Raw genomic sequence first — 23678 nt, forward strand, 5'->3', positions numbered from 1 at the left:
AGTTTATTGATATTTATATTAAAATGTAGGGGGTAAGGGAACATTCTGGTTACCTTGTAGTAGTCACTAGTGTAGGACCGTTATAGAGGACCGTTAATGCCACCATAGTTACCTTGTAGTAGTCACTAGTGTAGATGTCGCGGCTCATGCCAAAATCGGCTATCTTGACGACGCCAGCGGCGCTGACGAGACAGTTCCTCGTGGCCAGGTCGCGGTGGACGAAGTGGCGGCCACTGAGGTAGGTCATGCCAGCGGCCACGTCCACTGCCATCTGCAGTAACGCCCTCTGGAGGTGGTAATGGTAATAGTATTGGTAATGGTAATAGCCCTTTGCTAGCGGCAGGTGGTAATGGTAATGTTGATATTAATAATGATAATGGTGTTATATGAACATATTTTTGGTTGCATCGTCACCTGATCGAAGGTTGATCCCATCAGATCTTCCTCGTCCACGGTGACATCGTCTTCTATATCAGATTCATCGTCGTCTTCCTGACGAGGATCGGTAGCGAGGTGGTCATGAATCCCCGTTTCCTTAGTAAAAACTTGGAATTCTGCTTCGCACTTTCCACTGTCGTCAATTCCAAAGTTTTTGTTAAAAGGATCAGGGCAGGAAAACCTAGGCCGTTCTTTTATGGAACTTTTGCCGTTGATTGAACCCCTGCCGGAATTGTTGACAATGCTTCTTGTTAACCCGCAGAGACTTGAACGGGGCCTCCAACTTTTCTTCGAGTCCACCAAGTTTGGTCCAAATAAGTCTTGGTTTTGATCGATTGCTTTTCGGTTGAGGTTGGGGTCAATCAAATGTTTTCCAATTCTGTTTTCGTCGAGCTTCAAGGTTTCAGATCCTTGATACCCAATTTTTTCGTTGGGATCACAAAACACGGCGAGACCCTCTTCGTTTTTCTCACTGTTGAAACTTAAACTAACGTTTGGGTTTTGGAATCGTGGGGTACTACCCCGATGGTTCCAGTTCTGTTCCGTCTGTGGTTCATCATTTAGTAGGCTCTCGACAAGGGATTCTTGACTTTGAGGAGTTAGGTATCCTTGGACCTTTCCCTTTGACTTGGGTACTCTCCTAAAGGACCTCATGTTCAACATGAGTGGAGGTGCTCGCGTCCGAAGCAGGTTTGCCAGGTCTCCCAACTCCATGTACTCGAAGACCATCCATGGTGTCCTTGGGGGGTCTGAAAACCCCACGCACAAAATAAAGGAAAAGTTTAATGAAAGATATCTATAGTTTAATGTTTAATGTTCCAGTGTACATATGCCCTATGTATCGTAATATTGTTATCTTAACCATGCAATGTCATGTCGTAAATACAAAAGTTATGCAAGAAAAATTCCATGGCAAGCCGGAAAATACATTTTTAGTTTAATGGTTGAATTGAACCACGATATGATGAATTAAAATAGCATGATAATATTAAACACAATGCCTACAATGAGAAATATAGAAGAGTTTGGAGAAACACGAACCTGGGACGACGATACCGAGCAACCGCACAATATTCTCGTGGTCAAAAGCTGACATCATTTCAACCTCCCTCATGAAATCCTCCCTCAGTGCCCCTCCGGCGCTCCCTGTGGTCTCTTTCAACACTTTCACGGCCACAACCAAGTCCTCAAAATTATTTTCATCACTTTCTTCAGATCGAGTGAGTAAACTTTCATTCACGTAATGGCATTCATCTTTAACTGGACTCGCATGCATCGCGCCACTGGCAGCAGCGTCAGGGTTGCCAGATGCACGAGGACAGTGTAAATCTGAAGCAGGTAGCAACATTCTTGTTTCAAAGTCGCACATTTTCGAGTATTCCAACAGAGGTGAAGATTTCATTTCTTGCAGAAGCCCTGTGGTAGGTTATTGTGGCATGAATACGCGGTAGTAAAACAGGGCAGAATTAAATGGAAATCCTATATGAATGAATGAGTCTTTCAGTCCAAAAAATGAGTCGTACTATCATGCACTTCTGATGCGCCATCTTGCGGGGCAAACTGGGTCAGGATGGCCCTCACAAGATCGGGAAGCGCATCACAATTTGGACATAGTATCGCTCATTCCTCTGAGTAGTATCACGTGGTATTGATGCATGGTATTAATTCATGGAATTGTTAATTAATATTATTAATACATATTGTTAATACTCGGTATTGGAAGCTTTTAGAGGCGTATCATAAAAGAAAGCAGAATTTGTATTACTATTATATATTTTCAGTTGTATTTTATTGGCCTTTGTTTATTTATACAATGAACAATTAGAAATCGTCTATATTAATCATATTATTTTTTACATTATCAATTCTAGACCACATTTAGACCAAATTTAGACCACATCACTTGACCCCTATGCAAACCTTCTAGACCACACTAGACTCCTGTAGACCACAGTAGACCCTTGAAACCCCCACTAGGACCCTAAAGACCGAGCCCCAAAAGACCCCATAAGACCCCTGCAGACTTTTTGGACCCCACCAGACCTCTACAGATCATCTAGACCCTACAAGACTGCTGCAAATCCCCTAGACCCTACTAGACCCTTGCAGATAATCTAGACCCCACTAGACCCCTGCAGACTATTTAGACCCCACTGGACCCTGCACACCCTCAAGACCCTTGGCAATAGCTAGACCCTGGTGAGGACCGGGTGGTCTACGGTGTCGAGTGTCTAGAGGCAAGCGGAAGAAAAGCAAACAACTCCCCACCTCCAACTCCCCACCTCCAACTCCCCACCTCCAACTCCCCACCTCCAACTCCCCCACCTCCAACTCCCCACCTCCAACTCCCCACCTCCAACTCCCCACCTCCAACTCCCCACCTCCAACCTGTCTCTTATACACATCTAGATGTGTATAAGAGACAGGNTAATAACAGCTAATGGTGATAATGGTAATAACAGCTAATGGTGATAATGGTAATAACAGCTAATGGTGATAATGGTAATAACAGCTAATGGTGATAATGGTAATAACAGCTAATGGTGATAATGGTAATAACAGCTAATGGTGATAATGGTAATAACAGCTAATGGTGATAATGGTAATAACAGCTAATGGTGATAATGGTAATAACAGCTAATGGTGATAATGGTAATAACAGCTAATGGTGATAATGGTAATAACAGCTAATGGTGATAATGGTAATAACAGCTAATGGTGATAATGGTAATAACAGCTAATGGTGATAATGGTAATAACAGCTAATGGTGATAATGGTAATAACAGCTAATGGTGATAATGGTAATAACAGCTAATGGTGATAATGGTAATAACAGCTAATGGTGATAATGGTAATAACAGCTAATGGTGATAATGGTAATAACAGCTAATGGTGATAATGGTAATAACAGCTAATGGTGATAATGGTAATAACAGCTAATGGTGATAATGGTAATAACAGCTAATGGTGATAATGGTAATAACAGCTAATGGTGATAATGGTAATAACAGCTAATGGTGATAATGGTAATAACAGCTAATGGTGATAATGGTAATAACAGCTAATGGTGATAATGGTAATAACAGCTAATGGTGATAATGGTAATAACAGCTAATGGTGATAATGGTAATAACAGCTAATGGTGATAATGGTAATAACAGCTAATGGTGATAATGGTAATAACAGCTAATGGTGATAATGGTAATAACAGCTAACGGTGATAACATTTAATGGTAATAATGGTCACCTTTATAGACTTTGCCAAAACAGCCTTCGCCCAACTCGCCCACGAAGCGCAGGCGTCCCGCGTCCAGACGTCGCACGGGACGCGTCGTCCCCGGCGTCCCTGGCATCTCTGTCGTCCCTAGAGACGTTCCTTTTTGAAGTACAAACCAGAAAAAAATTATACTTCTGGCAAATGACGTTGAATCAACGTTTAATCTACGGTATTTAAACGAAATACTAACGTCGTCAGATGTCTGGTAGGAAATTTATTTCGTTTAGATGTATGCAAACAAAACTTTTTAGGTTCGATCATTTCTTAAATAAATACAGAACAAATCCATGAGTAACCTTACAATGATCACTAAATACAGTGGAAACCATTGAGTAACCTTACAATGAACACACTTTTTATTGAAGTTACACTGAGTGAAGGAATTATGTAAACTTCGATTGTATAAATTTACGAACAGGGATAATCACGGAAGTCGATCTCAATCCAAAAGAGCGTCGACTACTGAATCAAATAGTTTTTTAGCGCAAAAAAATGGGAACAGAATACTTAAATAAGAGCAACGGTGTTTGAAAACATTCTTACTTCAGTGCCGTTTGTCTATATAATAAACATAAACAATAATGTTTGTTTATAAGGGCTTACGTTGAATTTCAATTCGGTCGACCTTCATGGCTCCACTGTATCTATCTTTGTTTCAAACCAGATATTTCTCTTGTAAAAATATAGAACATTCGCAGTTCAATATAAAAAAGAATAAATTCAAGCACCAGTCTCACCAAAAATTGAAGTTGTGTCTTTCAGGCTCAAATGTGTAGAAGTTATTGATGCCAATCTGGACAAGATGGCATTTGTGTCCGAGTTGTTCCTGGACGACGCCAGTCTGGAAAATATGGCATTTGTGTCGGAGTTGTTCCTGGACGACGCCAATCTGGACAAGATGGCATTCGTGTCCGAGTTGTTCCTGGACGACGCCAGTCTGGAAAATATGGCATTTGTGTCCGAGTTGTTCCTGGACGACGCCAGTCTGGAAAAGATGGCGTTGGTATCGCCGATTTGGTCGGTGAAACTCGTTTCAAAAACGCCGTTCAACCCGAATTGGGTTGAGGTTGGGGTTGCGGTGTTGGTGTAGTAGTTAGGGTTGCTTGCGAAGGCGTGCACGAAACTTTTTGTCGCGTGGCTCAGGTTGAAGTTGGTCGATGACCCCATGAAACGCTGGGTGAGGTCGAGGTTGGGTTAGAAACAATTTTGCATCAATAGTCAGCTTATACTTTAGCGGCAATGTCCCATATAATGCAATATTCAGCGTCATATAGAGCCATGTATATTGTACAGCCGCATGTAAAGCACTAAAATGACAATGTCATATTCAGCCTTATAGAGTGCCTATCTTAACAAAATTCTATAGTACCGCCTCGGCTTCTGCCCAGGGGCCATACTTTCAAAACTCGCTAAGTGAACGTAAGTACATACGCTCTATTTTCTTGTCTATGATTGGTGGATTTTGCTTGAAAGGCCGTCAATGATTGGCTGATGAACTTACGATCTCTTAACTTTTTATGAAAGTATAGGCCCTGGAGTCGCTACACTTGGCTCAAAGTTACTCTGGGTCTGTTTGGCCACCCGATCGAAATCAGATTCTTGTCAGAATCTCATTTCCGACTTTACAGTGATTGCATGACAAGTGTGTCCTGGGCGTCCTATAAATGTGTACTAGGAGTTTGAAAAGTGTGTACCGAAAGTATGAGAAACTGCTCTGAAACTGCCCTTTAAACCCATAGCCGAAGCTGACATTAGCTGCTGATTCAAGTGCTCCCCGAGTCTGGGGCGGCACTTAATACAGAATCGTCTCATCAAAATTTTGTTAGGGTAATTTTGTAAATTCAGAAGTGAGCAGTAGCGCGCTACATGTAGCGACCGCTACTAGCGGCTGCTACATTTTCAGTAGCGGTAGCAGGAGCGGCGCTACATTTAAGCAATTGTAGCGGTAGCGCCCGCTACATATTTAAGTAGCGATACGAGGTTTTACCGCTACAGCGCTACCACTACATTTGTAGATAGATCCTTTAGATTTTACTTAATAGTATTAAATATTATTTAAAAAGCAGCATGATACATGCATAATATAAAAACAGAATAAAACTGTACGAAATTTTTCGGTGTAATGTTGTCAACCTCAGCCTGTTACTAGTGTCAACATGTTAGTTGTTACCAGAGGTGGGCAGTAGCGCGCTACATGTAGCGGCCGCTACTAGCGGCTGCTACATTTTCAGTAGCGGTAGCGGCGCTACATTTAAGCAATTGTAGCAGTAGCGGTATCGCCCGCTACATTTAGAGCATGTAGCGGTAGCGGTAGCGGCCGCTACATTTCACAGTAGCGCTGCCCAGCTCTGTGTAAATTTTATAGTAACCTGGCATAAGGCTAGTACGCACCTGTATCTACAAAATTAATATAATTAACTTAATAACCCCGTTCACCCTAATCACCTTCTTCTTGGACAGTTCGCCGAAGTACCTCCTCGACCTCCACACCATCACCCCCAGCACCACCAGCACCGCCATCACCACCACCGACGCCGCACCTACCGCCCATAGCTTGGGGGAGAAGAGGGGAAAAGAGTTATAACTAAAATAAAATATATTTTGTGTACAATAGTATCTGTACTGCTATAATGTCTGTACAAATGAAATCTATATAAACAAACGTATATAATGCGAATATAATATGTATGAATATCTAAAGATGTCCCACTAAGCTGTCCAGGGAATCCAAAAAGATACCAAATTACATAATTTATTTAAACGTTATATAATGTAATAATTTGTTGTTCTAATAAATGTAGTTTTGTTATTTGTCTTAATAATGACATAAACAATTTCTTTTGGTAATTCACATTTTTTTAATTATAATAATTTAAATCAAAGAAACAATGGATTAATTTAGGAAGTCAGTAGTATATTTTATAATATATTTATAATATCATATTTATTTATATATTATAATATTATATTATATATTATTATATTTATAATATTATATTTTATAGTATATTTTATATAATCAGCATATAAGGAATTTGCGTCGCATATTATGTGTTTCAAAATATAGAAAAAATATATTCTAACTGCATTACGTTTAAGTAATATTTTAAAATATTTAATAATGATATAAATGTTATTGTAATTCAAGTAATACTAATATTATTGATAAATATTATATACCACTAGTAACTGCCACTAGTACTGGCAATACCAGTCAATACCACTAGTATTATTGTTAATTAACTATTTTTAATATGTTTCGGTAGTTAATACTAAAAAGGGATTATTCAGAAAATTAACTTATTCAAAATTCAAGATTAAACTAAAACTGATCATTTTAAATTACTGAAATTCCAAGATTTATTCGATTAATAATTTAAAATAAAGTATAAACTATAGATAAACAATAATTTAAATAAATAAAGTTGGCATTGAATTTATCCATTAACAATTGAGTTTTGATTTATTTAAATATTTAAACTAATAATATTCGCCAGCATACCTGGCGGGTGTGGTGCGGGTTGCCGCCTGGGTGGTGGGGGAGGGACACCGCCGAGGGGGTGATGTTCACTGCAATGTGCATAGATATTTTTTACATAGGCATAGATATAGATAAAAATAGCTATAGATAATAGATATAGATAGCAATGTGCATAGATATTTTTTACATAGGCATAGATATAGATAAAAATAGCTATAGATAATAGATATAGATAGCAATGTGCATAGATAGTTTTTTAGGCTTGGATACAATACTCAATAATATTCAAAATATGTATTGAAATTAAAAGGGCATCGTAGGCCGCAAATCAGCAATAAATATTAAAAAACGAGCAAGAAATACTATATACAAAATGAGAAGAGCAGCACTTTTCAATTATAAATCATAATTAATGAGTTGAGTGGTAATCGCCAATTAAAATTAATGAGAACTTCTTAACTCGTTCATTAATGTTATAGGCAGTCTTTAGCCTATGTAAGCGTACGGATCAAATCAACAGTTTGTACATTTAAGGGTGAATAAGGGGAACATAGGGGATGAAGGGTAAAACTTACATGTTACTTATACTTATTATACAAAGATTTATTATGTTATATTATATTATATTAAATTATACTATATTATATTATATTATATTATATTATATTAAACGTGGTACAACAGAGCACGACTCATGGGGTTGCACAATCTTCCTGTCAGGACAGAGGCAGATGAACGGCGCCGGCCCAACCCTCATTTCCGACACTGTTCTCGTCTTTCTATGCGGTTTACCCTCACTTTGGCCCTCTGAATTCCAAGTTTTCTTCAGAGCTTCCCTTGACAAAGTTTTCTTCTTTCGAGAGAGGACCGATTTCGGTCCTCTAATAGTTTTCGTGGCAGTTTCTGCCGCGTGAATTTGCGGTTGATTTTTGCTAGTAGACGAAACGGCTGATTCACCCTCAGCGGGTGTTGAAAAGGACCTCATGCTTGGGATCAACAACTTCTCTCGGGTTTTCAGGGTGATTTCCAACGGTGTCGCTGCACGGTCTGGAACACCCTCATGGTTTTTGTTGTCATCTTCATGGGTGATGGGGGTAGGGTGACAAATCGCTCTCAGTCCACACGGAGCTGCATGGCAGGGGGAGTGAGGATCATTCGAGTTCCTGTGAGTGAATCCTGGATTGGTAGATGCTTTCCACATGCTGTGAATATCCTGATCCATCAACTTTGATTCCACCTCGTGACCTGATCCTTCAGGCAGAGAAGGTGCGGAAGAGTTCTGTTTTCCATGTACTTCTGTTTTAGTAGTTGTTGAATTGATCCTCATATCAACGTCACTCGAGTGACCAGAGACGCGGCCGGTACCCACTACATCACCACTAGTGGGAGTCGGCGTCCAAAATTCCTCAACTTCAAGAGAATCTGTTTTAGCAGTTGTGTTCATAAACAAATTGACGTCATTTTCAGAGGATAAACTTTCCGGCAGTCCATCATTTACATCTGTGCTTGATATCGGGACTTCTGATTCTTGGAATTTCTTGTACACTTCTACTAAAATCGGTTCATCGTTCATTGGTACGCTTTCGGTGGTGGTAGAAGTACTGAGGTGACGGTTATGCTCATTAATAACTCTATCATCTTTCAATAAAGCGACAATGTTTTCTTCCGTTCTTGGTGTACTTTTAAGCTGATGCGAATTGAGCCTATGGCCTCCACCGGCTCGATGAGTGTTTGGGTTAGTCCGATCAATTGTGTTACGGATTCTACCATTTTCAATGTAATGGTCAGAAGAAGCTTTCGATTTTATGAATTCGGCGACCCTAGGATCACTATCCTCAGCATATGGTGGTTGTTTCATCCCCTGGTATGGGATGAGCTCAGGCTTGTGGATGTACTTGAATCTGGACACACTCAAGTCGAAGATGGCAGATCCCAATGTTGGTGAAGTCGGGGAAGTTAAGCTGTGAGTTGCGTCCTTTTCCCCCTGTCCGACGTTCTTAAACAAATTTTCATCAGTGAAAGTTGGAACGTTAATAGTTAACGTTGGTGCCAGGTCACTCAATTCAGAAGATTCGGTTTCAACACTGACGTCATTGGTAGTTTTACCGCCTTTATCGGCGGCATTATCTGATGGGGATAACGATGTCAGGTCATCTAAATCAGGATTGTTCAATTCACCCTCCGTTAATGTAAGTGAGGAACGTGATTCAGCAGAATTGAAATCGTTTTCCTTCGAATTTAATATCGTACTTTTCAAGGCGATAATTAAATTTTCACTATCTGTTGTATTCTCAAGGATGAAGCTGTTGTTGATCATATTACCAGGCGTTTCGGTACTTGTTTGAATCAGCAAATGGGTCTCTTGAAACGTTGGAGTTTCCATCGTACTTGCCCCTACCGGTACGGGTCCTTCATTTCTAGTATCGCTAAATTCTTGGAACGCCAAACCTAATTGGGGATCCTCGGTATTCCTTGTATTTCTTCCTTGTATTGAGGATATCATTTCTCTGTCGCCCAAAACGTCATTATTCCAAGTAGCGTTGGTGTTGTTGGTCCAAGTGGGATTCACTGAGTTTTGCGTTTGAGTTGAGATACCACCCGAAATTGTTGAGGGAGAAGTGGTGGGTACTGTTGCCAACAGGTACAATGGGTACTCTTCTGAGCCTCGGAGCTTTGATTCTGTTTCATGCACTTCTAAAACAGATGGGATTGTGGATTTAGTTTGCATTATAGTCGCTTCGTTTGAGGATTCAGTTGTCGTCAGCAGTAATGGCATTGGTTCTGTAGAAAACGTTGCAGAGCTTTCTGGCAATGCGATAGTCGAGTTGAACGAGCCTCTTCCGTTATGGTAAGTTTCATACAAAAGTTCTTTTGGATGTTCAATGTTTAGTGTCGTCACGTCAGAAATTGTAGCATTTTTCCCGTTAGAAAATTTCATAACCTGCTGTTTGGAATTCACATTAGGAGCCTCGGTCAGGTCTAAATTTTCAAAATAAGTAGATTTACTTGGAATTCCAGTTTCAGTTGATGCGAGAGTGACGTTTCTTCCTTCACCTAAACTGTTAGTTCCTTCTGAACTTGTTGGGTTTTTCATTTGCAATGACAGAGATCCACGTGGTTCCTGTAATGAGTTTGCTTGTTGAGCACTCACTAAATTATCTAAATCTATCGGGGATGAATTTTCTTCTAAGCCCATTAGATGCATCAAAGTTGCAGGTATCGCTGAGTTCGCGAAATCCGGTTGAATTGTAGTCTCGGAAGATTTCTCATCGAGTGAAATATCTCTTCCATGAGAGCTGGGAGTGCTTGAGGGTTGGGTGGATTGAATCCAAAGGGCGGCGCCGTTTTTCATTCCATGTTGAAAAGCTGGTGTCGTTTCGGACAACATCGTTGAATCTGATGATTTTAGAAATCTGTTTTGTTGATGCGGTACCGTGTCAGCACCGGGGCTTGTCAATATTATTGATTCGTTCCCCCTGGCTCGCGCCGGCGCTGTAGAATCTAGCTGCGCTTGCGGTAAAGATGAGGAAGAAAATTCAACATTTTTCGGCAATATTTGTTCATGATGGGACTGAGAGTGGGTATGGTCGGCTGCAAATACATTTTCAGTGACAGAAGACGCTGAATTTTCGCGGAAAACTTCGGAATTTTCGGAATTCGACCGCAGGGTGAGTCCATCTAATTTAGTTGATTTACTAATGGACGAGTTAACATTTTGAATATTTGGCGAGGGGGAATTAATTCTTGATTGAACTTTGGGAATTTCGATATTGGGTTGCCCTTTTGAAGTTCCAGTTGGGGAGGGATGGGGAACACCTAAAAAGGGGGACCGCAATGAGGATAAGAATTCCGCGGACAGACGTTTTGGAGGCGGATGAGGGATAGACTGAAAAGGTTGATGAATAGTGTCAGTTGTTTGTTGAATAGGATAGAAGGGTTGTTGAATGCTATCGACTGGGCGAGTAAGAGAATGACGGGTTTGTTGAATACTAGCAATTGGTTGTTGATTATGATGACGTGGCTGTTGTTCTTTATTCTTTTGTTTACGGCGTCGGTTTGTCTGTCGTCTGGAAGGCATTTCCCGTGACACTTGTAATGAAATACGACGCAAAAATTATTTTATCTCATAATGAGGCAATACAATTTATTGCTTTAAATGATTTTGATAATGTATTGTATCAATTACCGAAATAATAATAATTTAATTCACATAAATCTTCTCTATTGCGTTTCACTTTACTCACAAAACATATTCAAACGGTCGCGATATTTTTATTCAAATAAACCGTCGCTTGATATTAACTTGTAATAATAAAATGTAGATTTATTTCTATTAAATGTTCATTTCCACGTATCAAATGTTCATTCAAACTTGGCTAAAACTGTTTTAATTTTCATCGTGGCAAGCACGAAGGTAAAGTGTTTCAATATCACACATTTTCCAATCCGTTCATTTTCCAATCCGTTAAATATTTCGGTCAACATTACTCCTAAATTATATTTAAGTATTGCTAGGTCTACACGCATAGAATTATTCACAAATTCTTCTCTCAGTTTTCAAATCGTGCCGTTGGTTCGACCACCAAGTGAAGAAGCCTTGCACACGGGAGCGACACACCCTCACTCGACAACGGCTCGAGAGCCACTGAACAAGTGAGGGTAGGTGGCTGTAAGCACGGCGCCCTCGGTAGCCAAGATTGCCTCAAACCCCTCAACTTCTCAGAGTAAAGATAACATTACCGGTAGGAATAACATAGAGAAGAGGGTATTGGGTTGCAATGTTTCCTGTTTGATTGTAAAGTTGAACTCTAACCGAAGCCGTTGACTGAATAAAGGGTAGCTGTTGAATCAAAGGGAACATTCATTCCCTCAAATGAGGATTTTTTGCTTTTTTATAGTGCACGTTTAATTTAAGTTCTGATTTCTCCGCTCATACGATAACTGAAAACATAACATTTTATGTCATTTTGATATTTGTAAATAGAATTTTACTTGCTAAAAATTCATGGCTTTCTTTCCTTCATGAAAATAATTGTCTTCCTGAATATATATTTTCTGTTTGTTGATTCAGGATAACGATATGCAGAATTATATAATAAATGTTGTTTAGAAGTTATTTTGCAGCAGAATATTATCATGTTTTAACAACATAAACTTGTTAGTAAACTGTCGGTTTGGTCCCGAATTTCAAATAAAAAGCTTATATGTGATGAATGCTGTTCAATATGTTGTAGTTTTCATCGCATGTATTATATTTGTTATAGAATAATAATGAAACAAATTATTAAAATTGAAATTTTATTGACTCATGATTTGGTTATGTATTTGAGAACATCTTCTAGACAAGAAATGAAATATATTGAAAATTTCTTATTAATCCATATAAATTTAGAAAAAATTTAAAATATTATAATCCAAGTTGATAGCAATCCACTACAAGTTTATACAAATTCTATCGAAAATATATTAAATAATCTATATAAGTAGATTGATTATTTATTATATATGGTATATGGTATATCTAATGGTATATGGTATATAGTATATGATATATGGTATATCTAATGGTATATGGTATATGGGTCGACATTATTTGAATAGACCAGTTTTTGAAGATCGCACTTCGGAACTCCGAAATTTCACGAGAAAAATACGCAATATTACTCTATTTTGTCGAGGGGTTGTCGGCAATGAACTGGGCAACCACCTTGAACCCTTCCCACGTCTCCTCGGCCGTAGGAATTATTAATCTCTCCGGGAGTTCGAACCCGTAAAGCCCCTGGTCCCTGAGCTCGATGGTGTATGCGTACTCAGACCCTCCTACACCGAGGGCCCAGTCATCAGAGCCTCCAGCAGCGATGTCTGTAAGAAATTTAATTATTTTTAGCACATTTTCTCATTTATGGAAAAAATGCACTATTGTGCTCGCCATGTCCGTCCGTCTGTCTTTCCGTCCGTCAGTCTGTCTGTCCGTCCGTCTGTCTGTCTGTCCGTCCGTCTGTCTGTCCGTCCGTCAGTCTGTCTGTCCGTCCGTCTGTCTGTCTGTCCGTCAGTCTGTCTGTCCGTCCGTCTGTCTGTCTGTCCGTCTGTCTGTCTGTCCGTCCGTCAGTCTGTCTGTCCGTCCGTCTGTCTGTCCGTCCGTCAGTCTGTCTGTCCGTCTGTCCGTCTGTCCGTCCGTCTGTCTGTCCGTCCGTCCGCCTGTCCGTCCGTCCGTGACCTCAAGTTTTCGTTGACGAGAAAATGCGCTCTCTGTCACTCACTGCAGTGAGTACTGAGTTAATTTTTTTTAACTTTTAAACTATTTAATTATTTAAATTACATTATAAATAAATTAATGGATCATATTGTCCAAATATTGACACATTTCCTTGTGCTCTGCGAAAGAGATCGGACGTACCACTCATACGACCTTTTACCGGGCCAAAGTGGGTCAGGCTGACCCATACAAGCGCAAAAGTGAATCACATTCTAATTTATTTAATGAATGAATAATTTTTTCGGTATTTAATATAGTTTTTATTTAAATATTTATTTTAATTATTTAATTCAATTATTTAATTTAATTATTTAATTTAAATATAGAACTTAATTATTTTAAATATTTCATTTAATCACATAATTTATTTAATTTTAATGTTACATGAAACGTCATGCCACTAAAATATGGCGTATTAATCTTTAGGAATGTTTATAAAATATAATATGATATATATATATATAATATCTTCAACAAACAATATTATTTATTAGTATATATTATATACTAATAAATAATATAATAAAACATAAATAATATATTAATAAATAATATAATTATTAGTACAGTAAATAATATAATCTATATCATTAATGACACTAAGTTGAATAAACAATATAATTATTAGTATAATAAACAATATAATCATTAAATACATTAATGACACTAACAGATGGTGTATATATTATATTCTAATAAATAATATATTAATAAACAATTTAATATATAACATTAAGTATACTAACAGATGGTGTTGGTGGAGGATCATTCTTTATGAAATATGGCATATCATTCTTTATGAACTGTTATAAAACTATAATATATATAATATATTCAACAAACAATATTATTTATTAGTAAACATAAAAATATTTAATTTTATCTATAATAATAATAATACTAACAGATGGTCTTGGTCGAAGATCATTCTTTATGAACTGTTATAAAACTATAATAAATATAATATATTCATTATACAATATTATGTATTGTAAACATAAAAATATATAATTTAATCTATAACAATAAAACACTAACAGATGGTGTTGGTGGAGGAGCCCACACTATACAGTATATTATAAAATAAATATAATATATAAAAAAATATTATTTATTAATATATATTATAAACTATTAAATAATATATTAATAAACAATATAATCTATAACATTAATTATACTAACAGATGGTGTTGGTCGAGGAGCCGACTTCGTACTGCGTGCCGTGGACGGCCGTGAGGGCGGCCACCGCTGCTCTGGCCAGCGAGTCCTGGTGGTTATTAATAATTGATGATATTTATTAATAATTAACAAATTTATTCACAATTATCATTCATAAGTAAAGAAGAATTCTTTACTTATGCCAGCGAGTCCTGAAAATTATGATTAATTAATGATATTCATTAATAATTAACAAATTTATTTGAAATTATCATTTATTAGTAAAGAAAATATTAAAGATTATGTCAATAATTCACTATTAGAAGTTATTTATAATAAACATTTATTAGTGAAAGATAAAATGTTCCTGGCCAGCGAGTCCTGGTGAATATAAGTAATTAATGAAATTCATTATTAATTAATGAATTTATTCACAATTATCATTCATTAGTAAAGAAAAAAATATTAAGAAATTTATACATAATTATCATTTATTAGTGAAGATGATATATATAATTAATTCATAAAATTCATTAATAATTAACAAATTTATACACAATTATCATTCATTAGTAAAGAAAAAAATATTAAGAAATTTATACACAATTATCATTCATTAGTAAAGAAAAAAATATTAACGAATTTATTCACAATTATCATTTATTAATAAAGAAATAAATATTAACAAATTTATTCATAATTATAATTTATAAGTAAAGAAAAAACCTGATGGTTATTATTAATTGATGATATTCATTAATAATTAACGAATTTATTCACAATTATAATTTATAAGTGAAGAAAAAAACCTGATGATTATAATTAATTGATGATATTTATTATTAATTAACAAATTTATTTGAGATTATCATTCATTAGTAAAGAAAAAAATATTGTCAAATTTATTCACAATTATCATTTATTAGTAAAGAAAATATTAAAGATTATGTCAATAATTCACTATTAGAATTTATTTATAATAAACATTTATTAGTGAAAGATAAAATAGTCCTGGCCAGCGAGTCCTGGTGAATATGATTAATTAATGATATTTATTAATAATTAATGAATTTATTCACAATTATCATTTATAAGTGGAGAAAAAAGCTAATGATTATAATTAATTGATGAAATTTATTATTAATTAATGAATTTATTTGAGATTATCATTTATTAGTAAAGAAAAAATATTAACAAATTTGTTCACAATTATCGTTTATTAGTAAAGAAAAAACCTGGTGATTAGAATTAATTGATGAAATTTAACAATAATTAACGAATTCATTTAGGATTATCTTTTATTAGTAATGTAAATTCTTAATTGATTAAATTCATTATTAATTGACGAATTTATTTACAATTATCATTTTTAAGCAAAGAAGAATCCAAAAAATTACGTAATTAATTCGCTATTAGTATTTAATTATAACTTTTATTCATTAGTTAAAGATAATCCAGAAGATCATGATGTTTATAATTAATAAAAATTTGTTAATTATGTTGTACTGTTTTCAGTGATGAAAAATAGCGCCAATTATTATATACAAAACATTATATAATTATATTATGAAATATATTGTATTATTGAAATAATATATAATTATATATAATATATATATTATAATTATATATATAATATATAATTATTATATATAATATATAATTATATATAATTTATGAAATTATTATTATTATATATTGATCAATTAACGAGATATCTCATTAGAGTAAAAAATTTGCCTCTAATTACCCTTCGATCCATGTTAATTAATTAATCATTTAGTTATTATTAATTATTATTTGCATTTTGTTTATATAGATTTACTTAATATTTATTTTACTAAATAACAATCGTCTAATTAAACTAAATACGGCAGGTTTGATGCGTAGCCCCTGGCGCCTATTTCAAATTATAACTTTTTAATTAAATAATTAATTTAATTACTAATTATCCCCAAGGATCTAATTATTATTATAACTTTTAAATCAAATAATTAATTTAATTACTAATTATCCCCAAGGATCTAATTTTTATTATAACTTTTAAATCAAATAATTAATTTAATTATAAGATTTTTATTTAAATCTGAGGCCCCACCCTCTGGGGAAGAATTTTTAGCTTTTTTAATCAATAAATTATAAGATTTTTATTTAAATCTGAGGCCCCACCCTCTGGGGAAGAATTTTTTTTAATTTTTATTAATTTATTCGTATATTTTTTATATAAGATTTTAATTTTAGGATTTATATAAGATTTTTAATTTTCTTAATATTAATTTTATAATGTTAAAATTATATAATTATATAATTTTAATTAAACTCTTTACCCTCGTTTCAAGCTGACTAAACGGTGAGGTCTGAGGCCCCGCCCTCTGGGGAAATTTTTTTCGGGTTTTTATTAAATAATTTGCATGATTTTTATATAAAATTCTAATTTTGGCCTCTTATTACCCTCATTTCAAGCTCACTAGATGGTGAGGTCAAAAGCCCCCACCCTGTGGAGAAAATTTTTTGTTTCTTTAATAAATAATTTATTTGATTTTTATATAAAATTCCGATTTGAGTACCTCATTACCCTCGTTTTAAGCTCGCTAAATGGTGAAATCAAAGGCCCCACCCTCTGGGAAAATTGTTTTGGGTTTTTAATGAATAATTTATATGATTTTTATATAAAATTCTAATTTTGGCCTCTTGTTACCCTCGTTTCAAGCTCACTAAATGGTTAGGTCAGAGGCTACTTTCTCTGTGGTAAGAATTTATGGTTCTAAATAGAAATATTTATAAAATTATTGTTTCATTCAAAGTTTGATAACATAATTATAATAATTATTCTATAATATGATCATTATGACATAATTATAGTAAAGATATTATAACACTATAACTATCCTTAATCCCTTGTTCTCTTAATACATTTAATATATATACTTTTGCATTTCTACTTAAAGAAATATTTTTCGAAGTGCTTCTTAAAATCTATTCTATAATATTCTATTATATCAAATTATTAATAATATTATTATATCATATTAAATGATATTATTAATGCTATCATTTAATATTAAATAGTATTATATTATTAATATTTTATCTGTTCATTAAAGGGGTTTAATAAGCGATAGACTGAAATGAAAATAATATTAAAATTTAAACAATATTCTACAGTGAACAATACAGATGTTGGGTGACTTAATATTAAATAATATTATATTATTAATATTTTATCTGTTTATTAAAGGAGTTCAATAAGCGAAAGACTAAAATGACACTGAAATTTAAATTTAAACAATACATTGAACACAACAACACAGATGTTGGGTGACTCTCACCCATCCAGTGGAAGCTCCAGTTCCTGTTGGGGTCCGTGCCCACGCAGGGGCTCCCGGCGTTGGGGGAACGCGTCTTGCGCCACAGACGGTCCTGTTTGTAGTTTAGTTGAATAATTAGTTAATTAGCTATTTGATTTATTAGTTTTTAAATTCGTTACTTGATTAGCTAATTAACTACTTAATTGATTAAATAAGTAATTTATTAGCAGAATAATTATTTAATTAGTTAGTTATTTAATTAGTTACTTTATTAGTGTTTTAATTATTTAGTGAATTAGTTAGTTAATTAATTAAGTAGTTAATTAGTTAGTTAATTAAATAAATAGTTAATTAGTTAGTTAATTAGTTCATTAATTAGTTCATTAATTAGTTAGTTAATTAGTGTTGACGGCACAATAAATAGAACTACACTCAGAAAAGACATAGGGTCATACTGTCCAAGAAGTGACACTTTCTTACCCACAGCACGAGCAGGAAGCGGACGTAGGACACTGATGTACTCTCGAAAAAATTCAATGTAAGATATTGTGGGATACTATATACTTTTATATAGTATGCAAAGAGAGGACGTAGCATCGATACGCCGTTTAAACCTACTAAATCTGGGTCAGGATGAAAAAAAAGTCTTCGATACTTGGGCATAGTCCCACACACATCTTTGAGTGTACCTAAATTCAACGTTAGATTATTGTGGTGAATCAATTAATGGTTATATTGATGTTTATGGTTGTCGGTTTAGACCTATAAATTGCAAGTAATGGAGTATTAATGGAATGGAAGTTGTAGGCATAGCCATTTTGGTGATGAAAAGCATGATGAACTTACATCGGTTGACCCAAACTATTACGACAAGTGTGTCCTGAGAGTATGACAAGTGAGTCCTGAGAGTATGATAAGTGAGTCCTGAGAGTATGACAAGTGAGTCCTGAGAGTATGACAAGTGTGTCCTGAGAGTATGACAAGTGTGTCCTGAGAGTATGACAAGTGTGTCCTGATAGTATGCCGAGCCGAGGCCGGGTGTTCTTCAAACTTGAAGCCGAAGCGGACATCAGCGGCTGCTATACATGCTCACCGAGTCCTGGGTGGCACCTGATGCAGAGTCGAGCCAACCTCTAATTTTTTAGGGAAGATGTAGTCATAACCACAAGGATTAATGACAGGCATGATAGACAGCATGACGGGCAGAACTATGGACTCACGTCAGTGAAGGTGTATGCATAACCATCAGGGTTGATGACTGGCATGAAGTAGAAATCCACCGAGTCCAGCAGACCGACGCCATCACCAGCCACCAGTTGCTGGATGAAGTACGTCACTGTGGCAGGGGCGATCCACTCTCTGGCGTGGATACCTACGTGGACATGGCAATTCGGGGTGAGTCTACTTCTTGTTGTTGTTTTGTGAGTCTACTTCTTCACCACTACCGGCGGCAAGAAGCAAGCAACAGCATCGTGCATCAGCTGGCCCAACTTAGGGTAGATGTGCGTTGACTGCAGACTGGCCCTCTGTACCTCAGCGGCGAGGACAACTTACATGCCAGGGGCCATACTTTCAAAACTCGCTAAGTGAACGTAAGTACTTACGTTCTATTTTTTTGTCTACGATTAGTGGATTTTGCCTGAAATGCCGTCAGTGATTGGCTGATGAACTTACGATCTCTTAACTTTTTTTGAAAGTATGGGCCCAGGGCGGATGGCGGCAAAATACAGGAGGCGAAACTCCAAAGTGGCTTGGGACTACGTCGTCCGAAACATATACTAATGATGAAGAGCCTTAGGATCCGCAGTAAATGAAGATGGGGACTTACCGCCGTCAGTGAAGATGGCATCTTTGCCGGTCCCTCCGGTGGACAGCTTAAGGAGCTTCATGGTACGTCCTTCGTAAGACGTGCCCACGTCCGTTACGGTCGCAATGGACGGGTAATCGGCGGCCAAACTGTCCAGCCACGCATTGATCTGGTCGAGAGGTCACAGAGGGCGTCAGAGGGGTCATGGTTGTCGAGAGGTCATGAGTAGTTATATGAAGTATTTTTATTGCCGACTATCAAAATATATCAATGGACAACCACGCATCCTAAGAAGGGGATGCGGGTGTCCTTGACAAATACAAAAGTAAAATGGCACCCAGTCACCATCATGAGAATTTAGGCGACCATTAAGTAACCATAATAAGTTTAGTAAAATAACTGGAGTTACCTCCATAAGTAAATAAGTACTGGGCACCCAGGAACCATCACGAAGATGTGGGTGCCCAGTAACTAAATGGTAAATAACGGAGCACCCAGTAACCATCATGAAGATGCAGGTACTCAGTAAAAAATAATTAAAAACCGGCCACCCAGTACCATAGAGTAAACATATCAAGGAAGTGGGCACCCAGTTCAAAGTAACAAACCAATAAGACATCCAGCGACCATCTACTACATATTAAGCAGGTGATGCGGGTGCCTTGTACATAATAACAAAGTAATAGAACATCTAGCAACCATCACCTTCCACCCTGTCAAAATCAAGGAAAATCATTTTTTAGGGTACTCAACAATTAGCGAGGATGTGGTTGCCTTGGACAAAGTAAATAGTAAGTGGGCGTAATACGACATGCTTACTACTCACGAACCTCCTGGTACCTCAGCCATGTCACCACTGGTACCTAGAAGTAGGTACCTCGTCATAGTTGTAGTAGGCGTCCCACGACAGCCTGGCGTCCCCAGCCTTGGTCCGGGCCTGCAGGTGCCTCTCCTTCAGGTCATCGAGGTGGCGGTGGACGTCGGCGATGTGTACACTGTACTGCAGTTTACGCTGCTGAATCACCGCCTTCAACATCGGCAGGTCCCAACGCCGGGCCATGATGTCGATTTCGCCTGTAAGAAGAAATGTGTTTCCTGATCGGTGTTGTTTACTGACGGGAAAAAGTAATATCCTGATAGTAGTAATTTGTGTCCTAATGGCAGTGAGGTTATTGACTGAAGGGAAAATACGAGGGTCATCCGGAACGTAGTACCCGTTTCGGAATTGAACAAAAGGAAGTAAATATTGACAAATGTAAACATGTTTATTGAAAAGAACATGTATTACACTACTTCTCTACATAATCTTCGGACAAATTTAAGCATTTGTCGTATCGTGTCACAAATTTTTGTATACCAGTGTCATATTCCTCCGCCGCCAGTGTTTTGAGACACGCAGTCACCTGTTCTTTCAGTTCTTCGTCATTTTGAAACTTTGTCCTTGCCACGAAGTCCTTGATATTCGTAAACAGATGAAAATCTGAAGGAGCCAAGTCCGGACTGTAGGGTGGATGGTCGAAAATTTCCCACTTGAATTTTTTGGAGAAGTTGTTGTGTTATCCGAGCCGTGTGCGGCCTGGCATCATCGTGCAGGAGAATTATCGTCGATTTTGGCATCATCGTCGATTTTGAATTTACCCACCGTAATTTTTTTTACTGTTGCACAATATGCATTGCCATTGATTGTGTCTCCACGGGTCATGAAATCGATGAGCAGTACACCTTGATGATCCCAGAAACACTGGCGGCGCAGGCATATGGCACTGGTATACATAAACTCGTGGCACGATACGACAAATGCTTAAACTTGTCCGGAGATTATGTAGAGAAGTAGTGTAATACATGTTCTTTTCAATAAACATGTTTACATTTGTTAATATTGTTAATATTTACTTCCTTTTGTTCAATTCCCAAACGGGTACTACTTTCCGGATGACCCTCGTATCATCTAGTGAGGGCACTAAGCTGGGTAATGGAAGAGGGTTGGGTTTGGGCAATATGTTTTGTCCTGAGGGTACAAGTTGTACGTATTCTAAGAAGAAGAGGGAATTGTAGACCAAGAGGAAAACTATCTCCATAGGGTACTAAGTTGTGCCATAAGGTGAGGGGGATAGGTGGTTTATTAAGGGGAACAGTTATATAGTGAAGATACTAATTAAGTTGGTTCCTGACAAGAGAGGGAGGTGGGTTAGCTGAGGGGAGATACCTATTAAGTTAGGAGACTATAAAAAAACAGGTTTAGGTAAGGCTTGAAGTTTTCTCCTGAGGGACTAATTTCCTTTATCTAATCAACCCAACTTTCCCTACGTACCGAGTACATATGCTCCACTTGACTAGTCACGCACCTAGGGCACGCAGCTCGGTCCTACCTAGCCCACTTAACTAGTCACATACACATGCACTTGGCTCGGTTCTGCCTAGTCCACTTAACAATTCACATACCTAGAGCACGTTCCTCGGTCCTAGCTTGTCCACTTAACTAGCCACCTACCCAGGGCACGCGGCTCAGTCCAGAAGTCCAGTGTGGTATGCGATTGCAGGTACGCAAAGTACCTCAGGTCCGCGAGGTCCGTCACCTTCACCCTAAGTACCTGCGCCCTGCACCAAATACACAAGAGTATTAATGGGTGGAGTAATGTCCACATAGTGACACGCCGTTTAAACACCCGAAGTATTTCCGCTCTGCACATGAACACAAGAAAATTAATAGGTCATTTATTTTATAAATAATGACATCCATCCAAATAATTCTCATCCATTGCACGAGCAGACAGCAGACGTAGTACGGTTATATCACTCAGAAAAATGAATGGGTTGTAGGTTAGGTTAGGTATGCTGCTTAGGCTAAGTTAGTCAAAGTTAGGTTAGTTTAGGTTATGTTAGAAAAATATGTCAGTTGATGATAGTATAGTTTAGGGTAGGTTAGTTGAGATTAGGTTAGCTAATGTTTGGGTAGTTGATGTTAGGGTAGTTGAAGTTTGGTTAGTTGAAGTTAGGTTAGTTGAGGTTAGGATAGTTGATGTTAGGGTAGTTGAGGTTAGGTTTGTTGAGGTTAGGTTAATTGAGGTTGGGTTAGTTGAGGTTAGGATAGTTGATGTTAGGGTTGTTGAGGTTAGGTTTGTTGAGTTTAGGTTAGTTGAGGTTAGGTTAGTTGAGGTTAGGTTAGTTGTTGTTAGGTTAGTGTAGGTTTGGGTAGTTGAGGTAGATAAGTTGAGTTTATGTTAGGTCAGATTCGATTATATTAGGTTAGGTTAATTTAGGTTAGGATCGCAGACGTCCCACTCACCCGTGGGTGTCTCGTGAAGGCTCGTGGAGTGGTCCCGCCACCGCCAGAGAAACGCCCGCCAACAATACCGCCAACTGCAACTTCATCCTGAACCTGTGGTAGGTGGCGGTGTTACTAGTCTAACTAGTTGCGATTGAAACTACTTACACTACTTATTGTAATTATTTATGCACTAACTAGTTTCACTAAAACCCATGCAAATGAAGACCTAAACATAACTGGTCACGATAAATCCCGCACAACTTATAACTTACTTGTACCTAGTCACCTTAAAAACATACACTTGAAACCTTACTTCTACCTAGTCACCATAAACCCGTACAACTAATAACTTGTACCTAGTCACCATATACTAGCCGTTCATCTAATAACTGAATGAAACTAGTCTCCGTAAACCGCACAAATAATAACTGATTTGTACCTATGTCACTTTACAACCAGTACGACCAACAATTTACTACTACCTAGTCACCATACTAGCCGTACATCTAGTAGCTCAACGTACCTAGTCACCGTAAACCGCACAACTAATAACTGCATGAGTTGTACCTAGTCACCGTTCAGCCCGTACAACTAAAAACTCACTACTACCTAGTCACTGTACAACCCGTACATCGAATAACCTACTTGTACCTAGTTGCCCTAAAACTAATGAATATTTAA

At 36.9% G+C, this 23678-nt stretch overlaps 3 protein-coding genes across 3 annotated transcripts; all 3 read right to left on the reverse strand.

The window, feature by feature from the left end:
- Positions 1 to 112: 112 nt before the first annotated feature.
- Positions 113 to 9580, reverse strand: LOC108672725 (the record flags this gene model as incomplete). The annotated part of the gene is made up of 8 exons (XM_018160448.1): positions 7870 to 9580; positions 7219 to 7286; positions 6162 to 6269; positions 4454 to 4889; positions 3687 to 3815; positions 1480 to 1854; positions 415 to 1187; positions 113 to 286 (listed from the first exon to the last, which is right to left on the reverse strand). Coding segments are annotated over exons 1-8 (3774 nt in total), but the record flags the coding sequence as incomplete, so codon positions are not given.
- A 264-nt stretch (positions 9581 to 9844) lies between these two features.
- On the reverse strand, positions 9845 to 11290 carry LOC125177657 (the record flags this gene model as incomplete). Its single annotated transcript, XM_047879817.1, is given in 1 exon segment — positions 9845 to 11290. A coding segment is annotated over 1 exon segment (1431 nt), but the record flags the coding sequence as incomplete, so codon positions are not given.
- A 1436-nt stretch (positions 11291 to 12726) lies between these two features.
- Positions 12727 to 23127, reverse strand: LOC108672726 (carboxypeptidase B-like). The gene is made up of 9 exons (XM_018160449.2): positions 23016 to 23127; positions 22221 to 22327; positions 20607 to 20803; positions 19751 to 19898; positions 19143 to 19294; positions 17944 to 18034; positions 17227 to 17234; positions 14639 to 14723; positions 12727 to 13059 (listed from the first exon to the last, which is right to left on the reverse strand). The coding sequence occupies exons 1-9, from the start codon at positions 23099 to 23101 to the stop codon at positions 12863 to 12865; spliced, it is 1071 nt and encodes a 356-aa protein (XP_018015938.1). The 5' UTR covers positions 23102 to 23127; the 3' UTR covers positions 12727 to 12862.
- Between the last annotated feature and the right edge of the window lie 551 nt (positions 23128 to 23678).

Source organism: Hyalella azteca, unplaced genomic scaffold (assembly GCF_000764305.2).
Source record: "Hyalella azteca isolate HAZT.00-mixed unplaced genomic scaffold, Hazt_2.0.2 contig3892, whole genome shotgun sequence".
Classification (NCBI taxonomy): domain Eukaryota; kingdom Metazoa; phylum Arthropoda; class Malacostraca; order Amphipoda; family Hyalellidae; genus Hyalella; species Hyalella azteca.

Excerpts from the sequence above, each read along its gene's own strand:
- LOC108672726 (XM_018160449.2), bottom strand. The coding sequence starts at position 23,101 with ATGAAGTTGCAGTTGGCGGTATTGTTGGCGGGCGTTTCTCTGGCGGTG. Across the intron at positions 22,328-23,015 it reads CCTTCACGAGACACCCACGG|GGCGCAGGTACTTAGGGTGA; the intron begins GTGAGTGGGACG and ends TATTTGGTGCAG. Across the intron at positions 19,295-19,750 it reads TGCCATCTTCACTGACGGCG|GTATCCACGCCAGAGAGTGG; the intron begins GTAAGTCCCCAT and ends ATGTCCACGTAG.